Genomic DNA, 21982 nt, shown 5'->3' with positions numbered 1-21982 from the left:
GACCCCAAACAATATGTCCTGGGCGTCGGCCCTCCGAAGCTTAGTTTGTGCCTTTGCTCTATACAGGCTCTGTGCAGAACCTGTGGTGCACTAAAGACAACAGAAGAATTTCCCTTGGAGTGAAGGAGTCACTCCCCTGCTTCACAGGTACCTAAGACACAACTGACTGGTCTGCTGCCCCTGAGATCCTTCTGACTCTGACTCTGAAGATTTCAGCAACACAGGAGGTGGGTTCCTGAAGGTCCCTGAGTTTGAGGTCAGTATCCCTTGTGGGGGCTGTATAACCCAAACCCCTGTGCGCCACATTCATTTGCAAGTGCATATGCTATTTGGCAATTCCTGAGCTTGTGCATTGGACTCTATGTAGTCCTGACCCTGAGCAGTATTTGCACCAAAGCACTCCAGCCTCCTTACACCGTGTCCTCCGTGGGCTGGTGCTTTGCAATCTTGCTCTAGGTCCCCTTGCGACTCCTGGTCAATCGGCCTGTGGGTCCTCCTGAGGGTCGTCTTGATTGTTCTTGGGCTTTCCTGGTTGCTCCAGACGTGCCCTGGCTCCCTATTGCTTGGTGAGTCCCCTGGACCTTGCTTGTCCATATGGTAACCTGTTTGACCTTCCTGCGTGGGTTGCTTTTTACAAGGCTTGTTGGTGCTCCTGCCGGGCACCGACCCCTCAGCACTCGACATCCTTTGTTGGACAGATCACCCCAGGCTCAATTGTTGTCCTCGACATCTTCTGGTTCTCGTGGCTGCAGAGTCAAATGTAAATGTAAATGTAAATGTATAGGAATTTATATAGCGCACTACTTACCCGTAGGGTCCCAAGGCGCTTCGACCGCTGCGAAACCCTTCCTGGCTTCCCTGAGAGATGGTCCCTTAATGGGTATCTCCAGGGTGAGACCAGGCATCACCGGCGGTCTGGTGGGGCCGTTAGTGAAGATGAGGCAAGCTAATGCCCAGAGTTGCCGAGTGTGATCGCTGATCAGAGTGGGCACCAAGGCGAGAGAATTATCGAGTCCGCTGACCCTGGTCCAGAAACCTGCCGCGCCGGGAATCGAACCCTGGTCCCGGGCCGTCCTCTGCTTTCGGGTCTGCCGCCTCTAACCAGTGAGCCACACACAAGCATCCCTCCTTTACACCTGAAGCACCCGACATCGGTGGGCAGTCGTCTCCTGAGCCCCTGGTTATTCTGACGTGACCCAGACTCTCTCCCCTCAGGTTTCAGGTTCCTTCCTTCCAGAATCCAGGCTTGGAATACACCGGACCCTTTTCACCTTCACGGCAGCAGTACTTCTTCACAGCCTTCCATTGAGAATGACAAGCATTTCCGACGCCACTTCAGACCTATGCACCCGGCTCCCCTGGGATAGGTAACTCTGATTCTACGGTATCCACCTGTGGGGTGGCTCTCTAATCTCTTAAGTTTCAAAGGGTTTGCTCGAAGTCCTCCTAGAAGGGTCACCAATACCACCACCAATACCTCTACCACCACCAATACTACCACCATCACCACACCCAATACCACCACCATCATCAATGCCATCACCACCAGTACCATCACCATTACCACCACCACCACCAACACCGCCACCACCAACACCACCACCACCAAAACCACCACCACCAAAACCACCACCACAAATACCACCACCACAAATACCACCACCACCAATACCACTACCACCAATACCAGCACCATCATCAACATCACCACCTACACCACCAACATCACTACCAATACCACCACCACCACCATCAACACCACCACCAACACCACTACCACCACCACCAATACCATCACCACCACAAATACTATCACCACCACCACCAATACTACCACCACCACCATCGATACTACCAACACCGCTACCAATACCACCACCAGCAATCCCACCACCAATACCACCGCTAATACCACCACCAATACCACCACCACCACCAATATCACCACCACCAATGCCACCACCACCACCAATACAACCAATACCACCCCCACCAATACCACCACCACCACTACCACCAATACCACCACCACCAATACCACCACCACCAATACCATCACCACTAATACCACCAATACCACCACCATCAATACCACCACCATCAATACCACCACCACCAATACAACCACCACCAATATCACCACCACCACCACCAATATCACCACCACCACCACCAATACCACCACCAGCAATACCACCACCAGCAATACCACCACCATAAATTCCACCACCACCAATCCAATACCAGCACCAATCCAATACCGCCACCAATACCTCCACCACCAATACTAATACCACCAGTACCACCACCACCAATACCAATACTACCACTACCAATAGCACCACCACCAATACCATCAACACCAATGCCCTCACCACCATTACCACCACTAATACCACCACCAATACCACCGCCAATATCATCACCACCACCAACACCACCAACACTGCAATACCACCACCACCAATAGTACCACCACCAATACCAACAATTCCAATACCACCACCAGTGCCATCATCATTACCAACACCACTACCACCAAAACCACCAGCACCAAAACCACCACCACAAATACCACAACCACAAATCCCACCACCGCCATAACCACTACCACCAATACCAGCACCAATACCACCACCACCATCAATATCACCACCTCCACCACCATCACCACCAATACCACCACCACCATCAACACCACCACCAACACTACCACCACCACCAATACCACCACCACCACCAATACTATCACCACCAAAACCACCACCACCAATACCACTACCACCAATACTACCAACACCACCATCGATACTACCAACACCACTACCAATACCACCACCACCAATCTCACCACCAATACCACCACAAATACCACCACCACCAATATCACCACCATCAATGCCACCACCAATACAACCAATACCACCCCTACCAATACCATCACCACCACCAATACCACCACCACCAACACCACCAATACCATCAACATCACCAATAACACCACCACCAATACCACCACCACCACCATCAATACCACCACTATCAATACCACCACCTCCTACACCACCACCAATACCACCACCACAAATATCACCACCACAACCAATACCAGCACCACCACCAATACCACCACCATCAATACCAACACCAATACCACCACCACCAATCCAATACCAGCACCAATCCAATACCACTGCCAATACCGCCACCACCAATACTAATACCACCACCACCAAAACCACCAGTACCACCACCACCAATACCAATACTACCACTACCAATACCTCTACCACCACCAATACTACCACCATCACCACACCCAATACCACCACCATCATCAATGCCATCACCACCAGTACCATCACCATTACCACCACCAACACCACCACCAACAACACCGCCACCACCAACACCACCACCACCAAAACCACCACCACCAAAACCACCACCACAAATACCACCACCACAAATACCACAACCACCAATACCACCACCACCAATACCACTACCACCAATACCAGCACCACCCTCAATATCACCACCTACACCACCAACATCACTACCAATACCACCACCACCACCATCAACACCACAACCAACACCACTACCACCACCACCAATACCATCACCACCACAAATACTAACACCACCAAAACCACCACCACCACCAATACTACCATCACCACCATCGATACTACCAACACTGCTACCAATACCACCACCAGCAATCTCACCACCAATACTACCACCAATACCACCGCTAATACCACCACCAATACCACCACCACCAATATCACCACCACCAATGCCACCACCACCACCACCAATACAACCAATACCACCCCCACCAATACCACCACCACCAATACCACCACCACCAACACCACCAATACCACCACCACCAATACCATCACCACCAATACCACCACCATCAATACCACCACCACCAATACCACCACCATCAATACCACCACCACCAATACAACCACCACCAATATCACCACCACCACCACCACCACCAATACCACCACCACCAATACCACCACCAGTAATACCACCACCATCAATACCACCACCACCAATCCAATACCAGCACCAATCCAATACCGCCACCAATGCCGCCACCACCAATACTAATACCACCAGTACCACCACCACCAATACCAATATTACCACTACCAATAGCACCACAACCAATACCATCAACACCAATGCCCTCACCACCAATACCACCACTAATACCACCACCAATACCACAGCCAATATCATCACCACCGATACCACCACCACCACCAATACCACCACCACTGCAATACCACCACCACCAATAGTACCACCACCAATACCAACAATTCCAATACCACCACCAGTGCCATCATCATTACCAACACCACTACCACCAAAACCACCACCACAAATACCACCACAAATACCACAACCACAAATCCCACCACCGCCAATACCACTACCACCAATACCAGCACCAATACCACCACCACCATCAATATTATCACCACCTATACCACCACCACCATCAACACCACCACCAACACTACCACCACCACCAATACCATCACCACCACCAATACTATCACCACCAAAACCACCACCACCAATACCACTACCACCAATACCACCACCAATACTACCAACACCACCATCGATACTACCAACACCACTACCAATACCACCACCACCAATCCGACCACCAATACCACCACCAATACCACCACCACCAATATCACCACCACCAATGCCACCACCAATACAACCAATACCACCCCTACCAATACCACCACCACCACCAATACCACCACCACCAACACCACCAATACCATCAACATCACCAATAACACCACCACCAATACCACCACCACCACCAATACCACCACCATCAATACCACCACTATCAATACCACCACCTCCTACACCACCACCAATACCACCACCACAAATATCACCACCACCACCAATACCAGCACCACCACCAATACCACCACCAGTAATACCAGCACCAATACCACCACCACCAATCCAATACCAGACCAATCCAATACCACTGCCAATACCGCCACCACCAATACTAATACCACCACCACCAAAACCACCAGTACCACCACCACCAATACCAATACTACCACTACCAATACCACCACCACCACCACCACCAATACCATCAACACCAATGCCCTCACTACCAATACTACCACTAATACTACCACCACCAATACCACCACCACCACCACCACCGCCACCACCAATACCACCACCACCACCAATACCACCACCACTTTCACTACCACCGCCACCAATACCACCACCACCACCAATACCAACAATACCACCACCATGTGTACCAATACCAAAAATACCACCACCACCACCACCCTTATCCACCAATACCACCACTAGCACCACCACCAATACCACCACCAATACCAATACTGCCACCAATACCACCACCAAAACCACCACCACCATCAATATCACCAATACAACCCCGCCAATACCACCACCAATGCTGCCACCACCAAAATTATTGGCCGATCTCCCTCCTTCCATGCTAATCTAAGGTCATGGAGACGCTGATTACCAACAACTCACTGGTTATTTGGAACAGTCTGATTTGTTGGACCCCTCCCAATCGGGCTTCCGAGCAGGGCACAGCACCTAAGCGGCCCTGGTGGAAGTCACAGATATAATTAGGCTGTATCTGGTTTAGGGGATTCCAACAATGCTGGTGCTCCTGGACCTGTTGTCGGCCTTCGACACCATCCCTCACAGCATCCTGTTGGACAGGCTGCGAGAGATTGGTGTCGGAGGAAAGGCCGTGGCCTTGCTACAAATCTTTTTGACCAACGGAACACAATGTGTCCAATTGCACACATTTGTGTTTCAGACCACGGCACTGGACAAAGGGGTACCCCAGGGGTCCATCTTAAGTCCCAACTTGTTCAACATCTATGTGGCCCCTTTGGCTGCCATTATCAGATCCTGCGGTTCTGAGACGATCTCAAATACGGATGACACGCAGGTGAGAATCCCTTTCGAGTCGGATCCCGCGGCAACTAGAGCCAAGTTTAAGTCTGTATGTTGAATAGAGCCTCCTGGATGAGTAACAATTTCTTTCAGCTAAACTCCAACAAAACGGAGATTCTCCTGTTTGGGAAAGCTGAGTAATTGTGGTTGGTGGACTGGTGTCCCATGGAACTTGGGGAGGCACCCATTCCAACAAAGCAGGCAAGTAACCTGGGAATCATGCTCGACAATAAACTTTTGTTGGAAGATCACGTGAAGACACTCTCGGGCACATGTTTTGGGATTATGCGGATGTTGAGGAAGATTTTTCCATGGATCCTCCTTGAATCCAGAAAGACCTTAATTCAGGCACTACTAGTTAGTAGATTAGACTACTGCAATGCTCTACTATTAGGCGTAAGGAAGGACCTATTTTCCAGGCTGCAAGTGGTGCAAAACACTGCAGCGAGGCTGGCTGTCAATAAACAGGGCCGTACCCCGTCTCTACTTCTGCTGCAAACACTGCATTGGTTACCTACTAGAAAGAGAGCAGTGTTTAAGCTTTTGACAATAGTGTTTAAATCACGGGATGGGGTATACCTAAGGAATAAGGTAATTCCCTATGTCCCGGGTCGCCAGCTCAGATCGAGCAATCATAAACTACTTTGCCTGTGTAAAATCAGTAAATCTGAAATGAGTGGGCATTCTTTTTCTCATCTTGCCCCTTTCCATTGGAACAGATTACCGGATGATATCCGAGCGTGCACCACGTTTGAGCAGTTTAAGAAACAAGGCACCAAGAGATCCTCCTGGGGATGATTTGTTGCGATATATAAGTTTTAATAATAATAATAATAATACCACCACCAATGCCCCCACCACCAATACCACCACCACCAATACCAGTACCACCACCAACAATACCAGTACCACCACCACCAATACCAATACCTCCACCAATAGCCCCACCAGCAATACCAGTACCACCACCACCACCACCAATACCAATACCACCACCAATGCCACCACAAATGCCACCACCACCAATACCAATACCACTAATACCACCACCACCAATACTGCCACCACCACCACCAATGCCACCACCACCAATACCACCACCAACACCACCAATGCCACCATCATCACCACCAATACCAGCATCACTAATACCAGCACCACCAATACCACCACGACCAATGCCACCAATACCACCAGCACCACCACCAATACCAATACCACCACCTCAGCACCTCTCGCTCACTAGTAATAGCAGGGATTCTGTACGAGGCCGGAGCTGCAGCCGAGACCATCCCTCCCTCCATGCCTGCCCTAAAGCACAGCCCGCCCTAACCAGGAGTTAAAGCCAGAGCCCTACCACAGCTGGACTGTTTTTTTATTAGGCCAAAGTTAGCAATGACATTACGTAATGCCACACTGCTCACTCAAATCACGGAGAGGGCAGGAAATAGCCCCCCTTTCCGCCCTTACTCCTGAGTAATGACAGTGTAATCACAGAGCGAAAGGTGTTGGAGCACTTTGTTAGTGTTTATAGCTTGGATTACATGTAACTCTCACTTCACACTTTGTGTCTCTGTAATTTACAACACTTACACATCTTCTTCACTGCACTATTTATCAATACTTTGAACACATCGCAGGCTGGTCTCTTCCTAGAATACTTGGTTGGGGTTTCACGCACCTCTCGGTAGTGCTGATGTATCATAAGCTGAGCAGCACTGTTGGTGAGATATTCCTTACATTGCCGGATGCGACTGCGAAGTGGGAATCCACATAATGAACCTATGCCTTTCAGGGCTACTACAAATATGTAAAATGTGTACTGAATATCCCCAGGAAGGAGCACTTGCCAATTAGGGATTAATGAGATCTGGGACACAAGATCTCGGGAACCCAGTAGGCTTTCCGCTGTGAGCAGATGAAAGAATTCCCCCCTGATGGAAGCTAAAGGCTAATACTCCTCACATTTATTCACAGAGAATGTTACAATCCTATTGGTGTGGTACAGTGTATCATGGCTGACAACTCGAGCTCCCGGTGATGCGCTGCACCTGTTTCCTCCAATTAGTGCCTATTGGTCAGAAGTATTTGATGCAGTAAATGCAGCCCCAAATCATACAGGGAGTTATTCGTGGTGGCCATGCTGCGGATTAAGTGAAGAGTTCCCGTGATATGGGGGAATCCTTAGTTCTAGGACTGGCTCAAACATGTATCTCTGTGTAAAGCACTGTCCGAGGTGTGGGCGCCAAAGGGACATCTGGAGCCCTTTTCCAACTTCCATATCTAATCAAAATGGTTTACTGTAGTTCTGAGGAGCGGTGAGTCGAGAAGCAGATGGTAATTGTTTGGAAGGCTGATTCATGTAATGAGGGGACGTAATGTTGTTGGCATGCCAACCGGAGGTTTTACACCATTGTTAACTTACATCATGTGTAAAATGCAACAATGTTTAATTGTTTAATTTCTAATGTCTGGTTGAATTCCATTCTTACCCATTTGCCTAAATTAAAAATAAAATATCCAAAGCTGGAGAGAAGACCGAAAATGGAGATCTAGTCGAGAAGACAGAACATCGACAAATTACCCCCAGATATCCACTCACTCACACAAAAGATAGCCATTTCACATCTCAGTGACTCACTTTCTACTCCTAATTTACAGTCAGAACTCGGCTCCATCACATCCCCCAAAAAATCAGCAATCCTTTTAGTCCCGGCTTCTTAAGCATCCCGTAGTTGACTGTCCACGTTTGGTGAAGCGCCTTCAGGAGGGAGCTGTGATTTACAGCAATGCAGGGCAAAGGGTTCCAGACAAGCAACCACAGGTGCCTTCTTCATGGTAAACAGTATATCCATATACTCAAAGTCCCACATAGCAATTGTATTCTGATATGGCTTGTGCTCTTCTGGTGAACTTGATCTGCCACTACCATCTTTTCATATTCATTGTAGAGATGTACTGGAAGAGCCCCTGCTTGGTCAAGATCTCATCTACTTTGGGTGCAGCCTAGGCATCATTCTATGTGATCTGGTTCAGGCTCCTTCCTAATAGCGGTACAGAACCTGGTGGTCCTATCTTCCTTGTGAGGCAGGCGTAAAGGGCTCACCCAGTCATGGTGGAACTTTATGATACAACAAAGGGCCCACATCTAGACAACCTGTGACTTTATGTCTACCAGGACTGCTGCTTATGTCCGGTGGAAATGGGATAGCAGTAGCATGGCATCCCCAGTGTTCCAGTTGTAACTTCATAACCTTCACAATGCCAGGCTGGCTAGAAAATGTGCTGAATGTGTGGATGATCTTCTGCAACTGCTTCCTCTGTTTCTTTCTGACATGTCATGGGTGTATTCTTGTTGGCATCTATCCAGGAGGACAGGGTTCTGGCCAACCACTTCATCTGCGTCTTCCATGGATGCTGGCAAACAGGGCCTCCACTCATCTGTAGGAGGGCTTCATCATGTTCAAATGGTATATGCTGTGGGCCCAGGTTTGTCTTCACGTGGTACCACATAATTGATGCAACTGAATTGACATAATACCATGCGGGGCCCATTCCAGACAGCTTGCATCTTATTTTTTCATGCAAAAAGTTTAAAAGTCCAATTTCAACATTTTTCTTTGAAAAGTGACAAAGCCCAGTTCTGAGATGAGACTTAGAAAGAAATGTCACCTTTTGTATCCAAAAAGTGACAAAAAAGTGGCACAGTCCTCTTCCGAGATGAGATTTAAGAAAAAAGTAACGTTTTTTATCCCAAAAGTGGCAAAGTTAAACTTCAACCTTTTTGTTAAAAAAAAGTGACAGTCGTATTCCGAGATGAGATTTAGTAAAAAAAAAAAATGTTTTCTTCAAAAAAGTGTCAAAGCCGTATTCTGAGATGGGATTAATAAAACACTAACTTTTTGTCCAAAAGTGACAAAGTCCCATTTTGACATGTGATTTAAAACATTTTTTTTCCTCTGGTATTAAGTGCCACCCACAGATTCTCTCCTAAGATTGGGGACAAGCATACGAGCTGTCTCATGTATGCTGCTGATTTGGTGGTGATGAACCTCATGCCCAATTGGCCCAAATTAAATGCATTACACACTTGGGCCCTGATAACGATGTTGGTTGGAGTTGCCTCAGACCGACATTGTTTCGGTGAGGGAACCACCCGACCATAGGTCAGCAGTTCTGCACACCTGATTGGAAACTGCCCGCAGCACTAGCCCCCATTGAGAAATGGGAGTTTGTGAAAATCCCTGCACCGTGTGACCGGCACCTCACGGTGCCTGCCACATGATGCAGAGATCCCCCGCATGCCCAGATGCGTAGGCCCAGGGGCGAAGGGGGCCCTGCTAGGGGCCTCCAATGTTGCTTTCTGACAGCCTTTCCCTGTCGGAAACGCCGACATGGAAAGACGGTCAGAAACTGACATTATAATCCCGATGGTTGAAACGCTGTCTTTAAGGGATTAAGGTGAGTTTCCGACCTACTAACGGGCTCCATGAGCCTGTCGGAAGGCATCAGTCGTTCCCTCCAACTGCTGTCTCTGACCGCACACGACCTAATGGTCGGTAGTTTGTATTGAGGCCCATATTGTACAGAAAACTATTTGATGATCAATATTTACGAGACAAAAATGTTGCTATTTGCAAAGCTGAAAAGAAGGTTTTCTTGGTTCCTAGTAACTAAATATGCGGTTGGAGCAGGCAGGGGACCTTAAATACTTGGGGATGATTTTTCCAGATGGTTTAGGATGGTACAAGTCCTTGGCCAGTCGGAGGTTTATATTGATGGCAGAAGTGAATGGTCAGAAGTGTTTGACCGCAGATATGGTAGTTACGCTCATAAGTAACTTACTAAAGTTATTGTGGGCAAGATAATTCCTCAGCCTTCTGTGGAGCGGAGGTGCTGGCAATAGATTGATTAGTTATACACAAGGTACTTAGGGGTCTAGGAGCTGAAACCAGAAAAGTGTTTGCTGCTATAAAACCTAAGTCTAGTTAGTACTACAGGAATATAAACAGTACCAGACCGAATCGCCAATAAATGAAACACCTGTAATCGTGAGTCACCCCAGTTGTTTTGGATTCCCATCAAAGTCTTACAAGATCAATATTATCATTTGGTAATCCCTGGCGGGTATTGTGTCTCCTGACCATTGAGATCACAAGCATACCCTCTCGGCGTTGGCCCCTTCCTGATTAAAAACAAGAACAGACTGGTAAACTTATCCCCCTGACTCAGTCACAGCTCGAGACAACGACTTAGGTTTTATAGCAGCAAACACTTTTCTGGTTTCAGCTCCTAGACCCCTAAGTACCTTGTGTATAATTGAGTCCTTTGGGGACATTACTTAGGCATCGGTCTTTAAACGTCCCTCTAGCCCTCCCCTACTGTTTGTTTTGTTAATAGATTGATTAGTTGCATTTGAGGCTCTAGAGGTAGTATCCTGAAATCAGTGCTTGATCTGCCAAAAAATGCAATGATTCAAGCAATAAGGCGTGACAGAAATCTGTAGCCTGGGGTGCTTTGACAGATGCAAGGACCCTGCAATACTATTTTTCAATTAATATTTTTCAATTAAAAATAGAACTCCTAGTGATAAACTATCTGTGCAAATCCTTCCTGAGGTAATGGCAATCTTCCCTAGTAAGAGGAACCTAGTGAAAATCAGTATGGATGCTTAGGTGCCCCAAATACGCAGCTCGAAGGGAGTGAATAGAAAACAATTAGTCAAATAAAGCTCATTCTCAGATGTTGTGCCGAGGAAAACAGCTGGAATGATGACCTACAGTACCTGAGGAATAGGAGGTCTGTTGCCCCCTTTCATTAACCTAGGAGGGCCTGACCTCTTCCCGAATCAATATAGAATACCAAACAGGATGCTGTAAAATTGAATTCTTCTCTGGAGGGTGGGAATTGGCCCTGGGTGGCGTATGCCAGGTTTAAAAGCGCAGATAGCTGGGAACCATGGTCAGTGTCCATGCAAGCGGGTTTGAGCTATTCAGGGAGCCACCTATTAGTGAAATGTGTATTTTTCCTTGAGGAAAGGAAGAAGATCCTGTGACCAATGTATAAAAAATATGGGTTTCGGTCATGATTTTATGGTGTGTAGTATAATACATCAGGATGTAGCCATTGCTGTTGGCCATATCTGTGCAAAGCTGTGTCATCTTCTGCTAGGACATTTGTTTCCCGAATTCCCTTTCGAATAGTGTTTCTGTGTCTTGTCGTGGGGCATAGGGATGATCTTCGAACAAATTGAGAACATGCAGTCTAAAATAGGATGACGTGGCCTGGGTTCAAAATGTACCTGTGAAACTGTATGTATGAATTTTATGAAATTCGAATAAAGGTCTTTTGAACTTGAAACTGTGTAATCAGGGCCCTTTAGTACTGCTGTATTAGTCTTTGAGGCCTCCTTCAAATTTGGCTTTGCACAATGCACTTTATTATCTGCATAAGAAGTTGAACTCATTTGCTGCTTTATATTTCAGTAGAGCTTAAATGTTGTATATCCTGAATATGTTATATGTATGTTTATGAATAGGTTTTGCTGCAAACTCACTCACGGTGTACTTTTCTAATAGGTATTTTAAATATGAATTTGTGTTCACTTTTAGGCCTGTGTCATGTCGGTTCTGCATGATGTACTTCAGTATCTTCACAAGTAACTGACATTATTTTGCTGTTCCTATTTTAATATGCCTAACTGCTGTACATCCTGAATAAGATATGTATGTTTATGAATGGGTGTTCCAAACATAGATTTATGGCTGTGTTATTTGCCATGATGCTATTTAGCTTCAATTGTTGGAGATTTTATGATATTTTAAATGTTATGTATCAATGAATTGGAAAATTAATGTTAGATTTCTCTAAGAATGTATTTCTTAGAAATGAAAAATTTGACTTGTCTTGAATACATCATCACGTACCTGTTTGGTGAAGGCAGGCTGCCCCTCCCTCGAAAGATTCTGTGAAAACCTCAGCTAGGTTATCAGCCGGTGTCCTCTGTAGAAAAAATGTCACGGTCCAAGCTTTTGCTTGCTTCTTTCTGCCTGAGAAAGCACATACGTTGGTATCAGTACTGCTTAAAGGCAACTGTGGGAAGGTATCTCTCGTGATACCTCATGTATGTCTCGTGTTAAGAATAGTGTGAAAATTATTAGTCTTATGTGTGAATACAAACAAGAAAATACGAAAGAAAACAGTATATAATGTACATGAATGTGGAACACTGTCATACTATATAGAAACAACAAAAATCATACTTTAAAAAAATAATAATTAGCCGAGTGCTATGAAATAATCAGGGGTTGCCCTTTTCTATATAAGTATGAAATAATCAGCAATGCAATGAATAATTATCAGCATCATCATTGAACTTTATTTCGGTTCCAAGAACCATAAAAGTGCATAATTACGGTAAAATTCAATACATCTCTGCAGTTAGCAAAGAACTTAAAAAGATATATAGAAACCTTAGGCAATGATTATTTTCGTGGCAAAATAATTTAATTATGATCAATTGATGGACCAATTAAGATATGCATCTTATAACAAGCATTACATGATTCAATGTCTCAGGTATGCTATCTATCAATATATACATAGTCAAGATTACTCAAGGGTCCCCTGCCTATAAAATTCATCGTGCATAAATAAAAAAAATAAAAAAATTAACACCCATGATAGTTTTATCACAATTAAAACTACCCTATAAAATCATTAGCATATATCATAAGTTACAAATATTCACATCCATTATTCAAAGGGTCAATAATCGCTATTTTGCAGTACAATGTTCAAATAACTGTCAATCAAATGAATGCTGTGATCTGATTTCTGGCACTAACATTTTAGGCCTTTCTTTTTCCGTGAGTAATTTACAGCAATTAAAAACTTGCTAACTCCAAATACAATCAATCTTGAACTACCGGTTTTCAGGGCCTCTGGGAACTACCCAGTCATCAGGGCCAAGGACAATGGTTTTATCCATTTTCTCCTAAAACTGGTGTATTCTGGGCAAAAAAATAAAATGTGTGCAGTACTTTCCTCAGCATCTCGCAAGCATAAAGTGCATTTAGGTTCCTTCCCAGTTATTGGACTGTTTATCCCCTTAGCTGTAAATGAGTTAATCTGGAGGGTCTCATAGCGGCTTTTCTAAATGACAGTTTTAGCTAGTTGGGATTGGATTTCATCCAAAAAGTGTTCAAAGCTTGGCATTGGTCTAAATGCAAACAATTGTAAAGTAAGTCTTCCCATCCTACCATCTACTGTGGGTTTGTCCAAAATGAAATCCCAATAAATACGTTTTAACACATTTTTCGAATTTATGGTCCATGAGCTAGGGTCTGTCTCGAATCTAATCAAACCCAACTTGGGAAACCAATTTTGCAAGTGGCTGAACCTGGGATAGGTGAGCTGGCCATCAAGTTCAAGTAGCTCTCTCAGGCCTTGTCTGTAACAATTTAGTTCTTCTGTAGTCCAAATTCTAATCCAATACAGTATGGGTCTTGATATGGCTAAGTGCTCTAATCGCTTGATGCCAATGCCATAAAACAAGGGAATCAAGGGGGTATTTTGGGGTAGGGATGTTTACATGCGTATCCCTTTATTTTCCCTCTGAATTATTGTTTTCAGATTCTCCCCGCCCCATAGTTCGGCCCAGTAAAGAGATGCTGTTTGGGCTCTACATCTGTAAACCTCTAATGCCGGGTAGTTTGCCTTGGTCTTAGTAGTTTGGTGTTTTTTTACAACTAGCATAGCGTTTTGGAGCAAAACTGTCTTGGTCTTATTTATGTGGGATTTCCAGGACAACTTCGAATCTATTGTCATGCCAAGATAGTTAAAATTAGCTACATACTTTAGTGGTGTATGTTCAAATACAATTTGGTTGTTAAAACATTTATGTGGTCCAATGGCCATATATTTTGTCTTACTTGCGTTTATTTCAAGCCCCTTATGTCTGTAGTTACGAATGAAGCTATCTAACAATCTTTGTAGAGTGACGGAAAAATCCATTTATGAATCTAGAGGGTGCCCGAAAAAATGGATGCAAATATGAGGGCAGTGGAATGTTTACAGGGGGTGATTTGTGAACCACCAAGAGTCGGAGAAGCTATCACTGTTGGGATTTGAAGGTGTGCGTCGAATGTTGTTAACCCTATGTTGTGATGTATACACTCTGGGGAACCGTTAATTGTATGAACAAAAATGACAATCTGCTTGCTATTGCCTTACACATGTAACATGCCTTATTTTTCAAAAAAAGAGTTATAAAAAAAACACAATCTTTGTAGCCCTCTAGGGGTCTTGGAGAGCAGGATCGTATTGTCTGCAAATATGAGTGTGCATATATGGGCCTCTCCTAGCCTTTGTGAATCGTGGGTACAGTTTTGTAGGTGTTGGATTAGATCGTTCACGTACAGTAGAAAGAGGGTGGGGTGAAGACGTAACCCTGTCTCACTCCCCTCCTAACAGGAATAGCATCTGTCAGTTCCGCCCGGTCCCCTGATCTCCTTTGCTTCTCCCTGTTGTCTTAAGGATTCGCAGAGGAGGTCTCTTGATATCAAATCGAACGCAGCTTTCAAGTCAATCAATGCAATATACAAGTGGCCAGACCTTTAATTTAGCGTACTTCCAAGCTATGCATGAGAATCTAAAGAACTGGTCAAAGGTACTTATCTTGGTTCTGAAGCCCGCCTGACATGATGAGAGGATATTTTTCTCTGCTATCCAATTGTTTAGTTTGTTCAATATCTGTTTCATGTACACTTTTTGGACAGTGTCTGTTAGGCCTGTAATTGGCCTGGTCTTCCTTACTGTCCTTCTTATTGAAGGGGACAATTTCTGCCCCTTTCATGATTCGGGGATAGGGGCCCCTGACGCCAATGCATTACTTTGAAGGTTAACATATGGCACCCATATTTCCAAGTTGTGTTTCAAGAGGTCCCCAGTATTTTGTCCTGCCCTCGTGCTTTCCCTAGGTTGATATAGTCTATTGTTAATCTAGTCTAATTTTTACTAAATTGAATGGTTGCCTTTGATTGTGATGGGGGAATTCTAGAGGGTGCAATAGAGTTTGCCCAAAGCTCTAGGGCCCTTGTATATAGGTCAGAAAAGTGCCTGTGCCATGTGCTAGGATCCAGATAATGATCTGTGTAGGTCCTGACTTTTTTATGACCATGTGCTACTATTCTCCAAAACGAAGAGTAGTCTTTTGATCTGGCTGCAATGATAAAATCATCCAAGTAGTATCATCCTAATTCTTGTGTGCTACCTTTTGTGTCCATTTGTATTCTATCCCTAGCTGCCCGATTTGTGCCACATTGTTGGTATTAAGGGCCATTAGTAATCTTCCTTTAGCTAGGGGCCTTCCCTGTTGTACCAAAGAGTGTTAGAAAAGCTGCCCATTTCTGGTTTTGGGCCTGATATTTGTCATTTAGTTAAATAGGCTTCTATACTCCCAGTCAAACGGCAATGGATTTGTACTATGGGTATGGAGTCCGGTTGTTGGCTGCTATAGGGGTTAAGAGCAGCATAAAAGGCACTGTAAATGTGTATGAGGGTCTCAATTCTATCGACAATTGTGAGGGCGTACTCCCTCTACCAGCAGTATGAGTGACAATCAGTCTCCCTGACTTGGATGATGGTCACTTTCCTTTCTATTGCCCACCTTAAAATCATTTAGGTATCCCCAATGTGCTGTGCTAACCATAATATAATGTTTTCTAGTTGTGGTTCTACCCCTTCTGAAGGTATGGGAGCATCGGCTGTCAGAGGGAAACCGACCATTACAAGCTCTTAGGCCCTCGCTCTGTGGTGAAATGTACTAACTGCCCCGCTGTCGTAGTACACAGCACCGAAATGTCTACACTTAGTGGCCGATTCGGGTGTCGGATGGACCTGAGTTCATCCGACTCGGTTTGGAACGGGAACCAAATTACCTACTTTCATCGGTTCCAGCATAGGAATTTGGATGCAACCGTACCCTGTTCAGTTGCATGCCTATTCTTTACAATGGAAGCATGCATTCCGAATGAAATGAATGCTCTCATTGTAAAGAGCAGAGGTGCATTTCATCCCTGCAACTCGTGGCAGGCACCTCAAGGTCCCTGCCACCGGGTGCAATGATGAACAGGGGGGCACCATAGGTGTTCCCTAGGCTGCCATTCGCCGGCCTTGCACCCATGGGGCCCCCAAAGACACCTTCCCAATGCCTTTCTGTGTCAGATAGGCCGGCACCGACAGGCAGTGGGAAGCTCCCATCATAAACCCTCTGCTGGAAAGAGCCGGCTGAGGGATTACTTCAGGTTTTCCAAATGACAACGGGCTCTCAATCTTGGATTCCCTTCCAACCGACCCCATCGCAATGGGTTGGTAGGAAAGGAATCCAAACGGGCAATTATGATGCGGGCTGGAGGGCTTCGACTGTCGGTTGGAGCCGTTCAAGCCCGCATCGAAATCGTGTGCCCATAATTGTGTGATTCCTCTAGCCTAATCTTCCTCCTTGAAGATTGATTCTAGCCCCAATACGGGTTCATATCTGTAACTAAAGTCTCCCCCAACAAGAACAACTCCATCTAGCTTCATGGATTGGAGGGCCCCATCTAGCAAATGTACCACTGGTGATTCTATAGAAAGCAATCTGTCTTTTGTATACATTGAAGACATATAAATCCATTTTGTGGGACTTTCTCAGTTTCAGCCCCAAAATATTCGGAGAATCAATGTTCATAACATCTATGGTAATGTTTAGATTAATCTTTACTCATATCACCAACCCACCAAAGGGTCTTCCTTTCCTTGAAGGTGTCGCACTGACACTAAATCTCCTATACCCTAGTTTAAATGGAGGTCCTATCAACCAGGTTTTTAAATAAGCAAAGATCGAATCTCTTAACATATTCCTGCTAATCCGGGTCTGAAGGTTTTTGTTTCAGTTCAGCAATATTTCAAGAAATTACCATGATATTTTGGAGGCTACCTCGAAATTCGAGTCAAGGATAAATTCGGATTGCATGTTTCCATTATTTACTATGTCAGAAGGCATTCCACTATCAATCTGGGTTTCTTGCATCTCTAATTGGCCAAACGATGGTACTATATGTACTTAAGATGTTTGGTGTGGATCCACTCTTGTCAGCGGCATTAGCCCGTTAATTATAAGCACTAAAGTTGCAACCCAATGGACGCCTGAACAAAAATATAGTCAAACTAAGTCCGTGAATGTTCGGAATGGGGAAGGGGACTCTAGTTTTTGCTGGCTACACCCACAGTTGTGTTCGGGTCTTCAAAGAAAAAAGCTTTCTATGATACTTTGGGAGGGATGTAGTGGAATTGATGAGAATTAAAATATATATCCGAGGTGGTGGGGGGAAGGTGCACGGAAGGTGGGTATGGAAAAAAGTAAGGTGTAAGTGATAGATTTGCTGTAGAGGGGCCTGTTCAGGGTCTGTTAGCTCAGATGACTGTTGGACCCACTTCACATATCTGTCTTTGATCCCCAGAGCACCGGTTTGAATCCCGGTGGGGCAACTTAGTCTTTCATCATTCCTCAGATGATACAATGGGTACCGTTATGTCAGGTAACAATACACAACTGTTATCTAGAAAGAGAGCCAAGGGACCTCTGTGGGTTTAATGCAGTGCTTAAAAAATAAGCATTGCATTAAATGAACATGTTAAGGTTCAGTGGAGATTAGAGCTGCATTGAAGAAGTAGAAGTGAAAGGTCGAGAAGAAAGCTACATTAGGCAGACGCAGAGAGGTGAGACATGGGGCGGAGTTGACCATTGCAGGGCAGAGGTAGTGGGAGATAATCGAACAAAAGAGTTAAAGGGCCAGATTATCAAGATACCCTTTTGCGAATCTCAAATAGCAATTTTTAAGGAATCGCTATTTGAGAATTGCAAAATGGTATGTATGTAGAAATTCGCTATTTTTTAGCAATTTCTTAAAATTCCTTAATTGCGATTAGCAAATTGCTAATCGCAATTAAGGAATAATTTCCCATTCTTTCTATGGACCAGGAGGCCCATAGGAAGGAATGGGAAATGATTCTCAATTTGCGATTCGCAATTTGCTAATCGCAAATTGAGAATAATTTCAAGGGTGTCTTAAGGACACCCTGCTGCACCCCTGAAATTGACATGTGTGCGCATATGGCGTACATACATGCCCTAAGGGCATGTATGAGCGTCACATGCCACCTTTACAAATTGCAAAAAGTGCATTTGTAAAAGAATTCGCAAATTACCACCAACTACAAGTTGGTGGTAATTTGCAATTTCTTAGTGTGAATTCGCAAAACTTTCTTGTTTCTTACATACCATTTAAGGAATCGCTTTTTGCGATTCCTTAAATGGTAGCACAAAACTAAGGAATCACAAATTGTGTGATTCCTTATTTTTGCGATAGGATTTTTTTCACACATCGCATTCCCCGTTTTTTTTGTCGCAAACGCTGCTATTTTGCGATTCACAGCGTTTGCGACAAAAAAAAGCTTGATACATCTGCCCCATAGTTAATAGTGGCAAAGCTAGGAGAAGCACATGAAGCTGGACACTTATAGGGGAAAGGTGCTTAGGGAGAGTATTAAGATCCAATAAAGTGATGAGGGATAAAGGTTAGAATTAGAAGGCAAGTTGGATCACACATAGAAGTGCAGAAAGGTGCAGGGAGAGTGGACCTGATGAAAGAATAGATGAGAGGTTCAAATGTTAAGTGGAGCAGAGATACAGAGGAGAGGAGCATGGGAGAATATGAGTTAGCTGAGTGTTACTTTCAGTGATAATATTTATTCAACATGCTTTTAAAACTTTAAAAGTATAACATCTCTTTTTCTTTCAGCCGGATCCAGCAGGCAGAGACATAGCTATCCTACCCTTTCTGGAGCACTGTGAAAATTCCCACATGACTATTTGGCTTGGCATAGTCTATGCCTACAAAGGGCTTCTTATGGTAGGCACAATCTTCTTTCTTGTTCATGGTATATGTTGGTAATCAATGTACATACTAGACCAAGCATTATTAGTGACAATTTCTCAGTGTGTGCTACGTGTTGTCATGTGGTGGGGGCAGCTTTGGAACTTAATGGCTATTTTATCTTTGGTGGCTACAGCTCTGAATGTTAATAGCTAACAAATGTTTTTTGTTGCACTTTTAAAATTCCATAGTTTTAACCTACTATCTTGGCATGGTCAGCCCAGGCGTCGAGGCTAAGGGCAGAGAGGACATGTGTAGTTGCCTGTTTGAGCCTGTTAAGGGCGGAGCGGACAAGGGTAGTTGCCTGTTTGAGCCTGTTCGAGACTAAGCAGGACCAGGGCCAGAAATGCTGCCCTTTTGCTCATTTAGCAATACCCAACCCACACCATCCACATCCACTAACAGAGCAACACACTCACACCAAATGTACACCACGCACACCACTGTGCACAGATTAATGTACCAGCATGCACCACCAACCCAACCAAACCACATCTACACACCCTACTATCCCAACTACCACACATATCCACCATCACCCACAAACAGTGCACAACTCTATCCTATACCACTAACCAATACACTCATCACTAACACAACGCCAATCAACACCATACATAACTACATCCCCTTCAGACACACTCTCCTTGCTGTAATTACACCTAACAGACCACCTTTTATCACTAACAAACATATAATGATCCTTCCATCAGTTGTCCAACAATTCACTTTTTTGCATTTTTCAAAGTACCATGTGCTGCACATACAAGCCCTAAGGGCCACGTGTGCACCCATGCTTATTTCAGGGGTGCAACAGGGTGTCCTTTTGACACCCTTGCACCCTTGAAATTGCATTCTCAATTTGCGATTCGCTAACTGCGAATCGCAAATTGAGAATGTCTTCCCATTCATTCCTATGGGCCTCTAGGCCCATAGGAATGAATGGGGAGGTATTCCTTAATTGTGTATCGCAATTTGAGATTCGCAATTAAGGAATATGACGGATACGCAAAATGTATTGCAAATCCTACATACATAGCATTTTGCGATTCTCAAATAGTGTTTCGCAAAAAGACACTTTGAGAATCGCAAAATGACTTTTTGATACATATGGCCTTTAATCTAACTGTGTCTCGCAAAAATGAATGTGTCCTCTTGTAACGCAACTGGTGCTCATGTAAAGCGCTCTGATACCCGATTTCGGGTCAATTTCGCGCTAAGATGTGCTTTTCTTTTCTAGTACATTGACACTATTGAGTATGTTAAACAAGACTGAAAAATGGAAAAAGTGCTGTGTGGGCAGTTATGGAACTTTTTGTTGAGAGTTATGCATTTAGAATGCTTACTGTCACACTCTAGGGAGGAATCATTGGCACATTCTTGCATGGAGGAGCACCTGCAAAAATAAGCTTGTCATGTTTGCTGATTAATGCTCCGAGATCAGCAATGTCAATTGCATTGTGATTTAAAAACAAATTCATATCGACTTTAGGTAAGCGAATTTCCTGCAAAGAAACACTGAACTATACAAAATGTTCATAGGGAGGATTTCTTTTCTGTGAAATACGAGCTTTGAAGACAGCCATTCAATTTAAAAGTCCAACAAGTACAATAAATGAATGGTTAACATGGGAAATAAGGATGAAAACCTGAAACCGCAGCAATTGCTAAACAAGCATTGGCAAAGAGCAGAGTCTAGCAGAACCTGTGAAAAAGGAGCTCTGCAGAGAGACTTATCCAGAACAGCTGCTTTCAGAGGGAAGGGCCTACGTGACTTCAGCTAGGGGTCCCCAGAGTGGAACTCGTACAGGACTTCGGACGCTTCTTCAGACAGATCTGCACTGGCTGCATGTGCTGTAAGGAACCAGGCCACATCAACAAAGACAAAGTACAGTCAATAACACAGTGTAACAATCTGCAAAATACAGTCACCCTGTACTGATCACAAATTACTGGCAACAGAC

At 44.7% G+C, this 21982-nt stretch overlaps 1 protein-coding gene across 1 annotated transcript in view; it reads left to right on the top strand.

Moving 5' to 3' along the window:
* Positions 1 to 21982, top strand: part of GABBR2 (gamma-aminobutyric acid type B receptor subunit 2) — a 1712046-nt gene that overhangs the window by 1599382 nt on the left and 90682 nt on the right. Inside the window, exon 14 of the mRNA XM_086967412.1 lies at positions 19884 to 19994. Within this exon, the coding sequence (XP_086823538.1) occupies positions 19884 to 19994 (111 nt within the window). The remainder of the gene's footprint in view (positions 1 to 19883; positions 19995 to 21982) is intronic.

The sequence above is a fragment of the Lissotriton vulgaris genome, chromosome 4_1, assembly GCF_964263255.1.
Source record: "Lissotriton vulgaris chromosome 4_1, aLisVul1.2, whole genome shotgun sequence".
NCBI classification, from domain to species: Eukaryota; Metazoa; Chordata; class Amphibia; order Caudata; family Salamandridae; genus Lissotriton; species Lissotriton vulgaris.
Note: the sequence above shows the minus strand (reverse complement) of the source record. Positions and strands in the feature narration are given on the sequence as shown.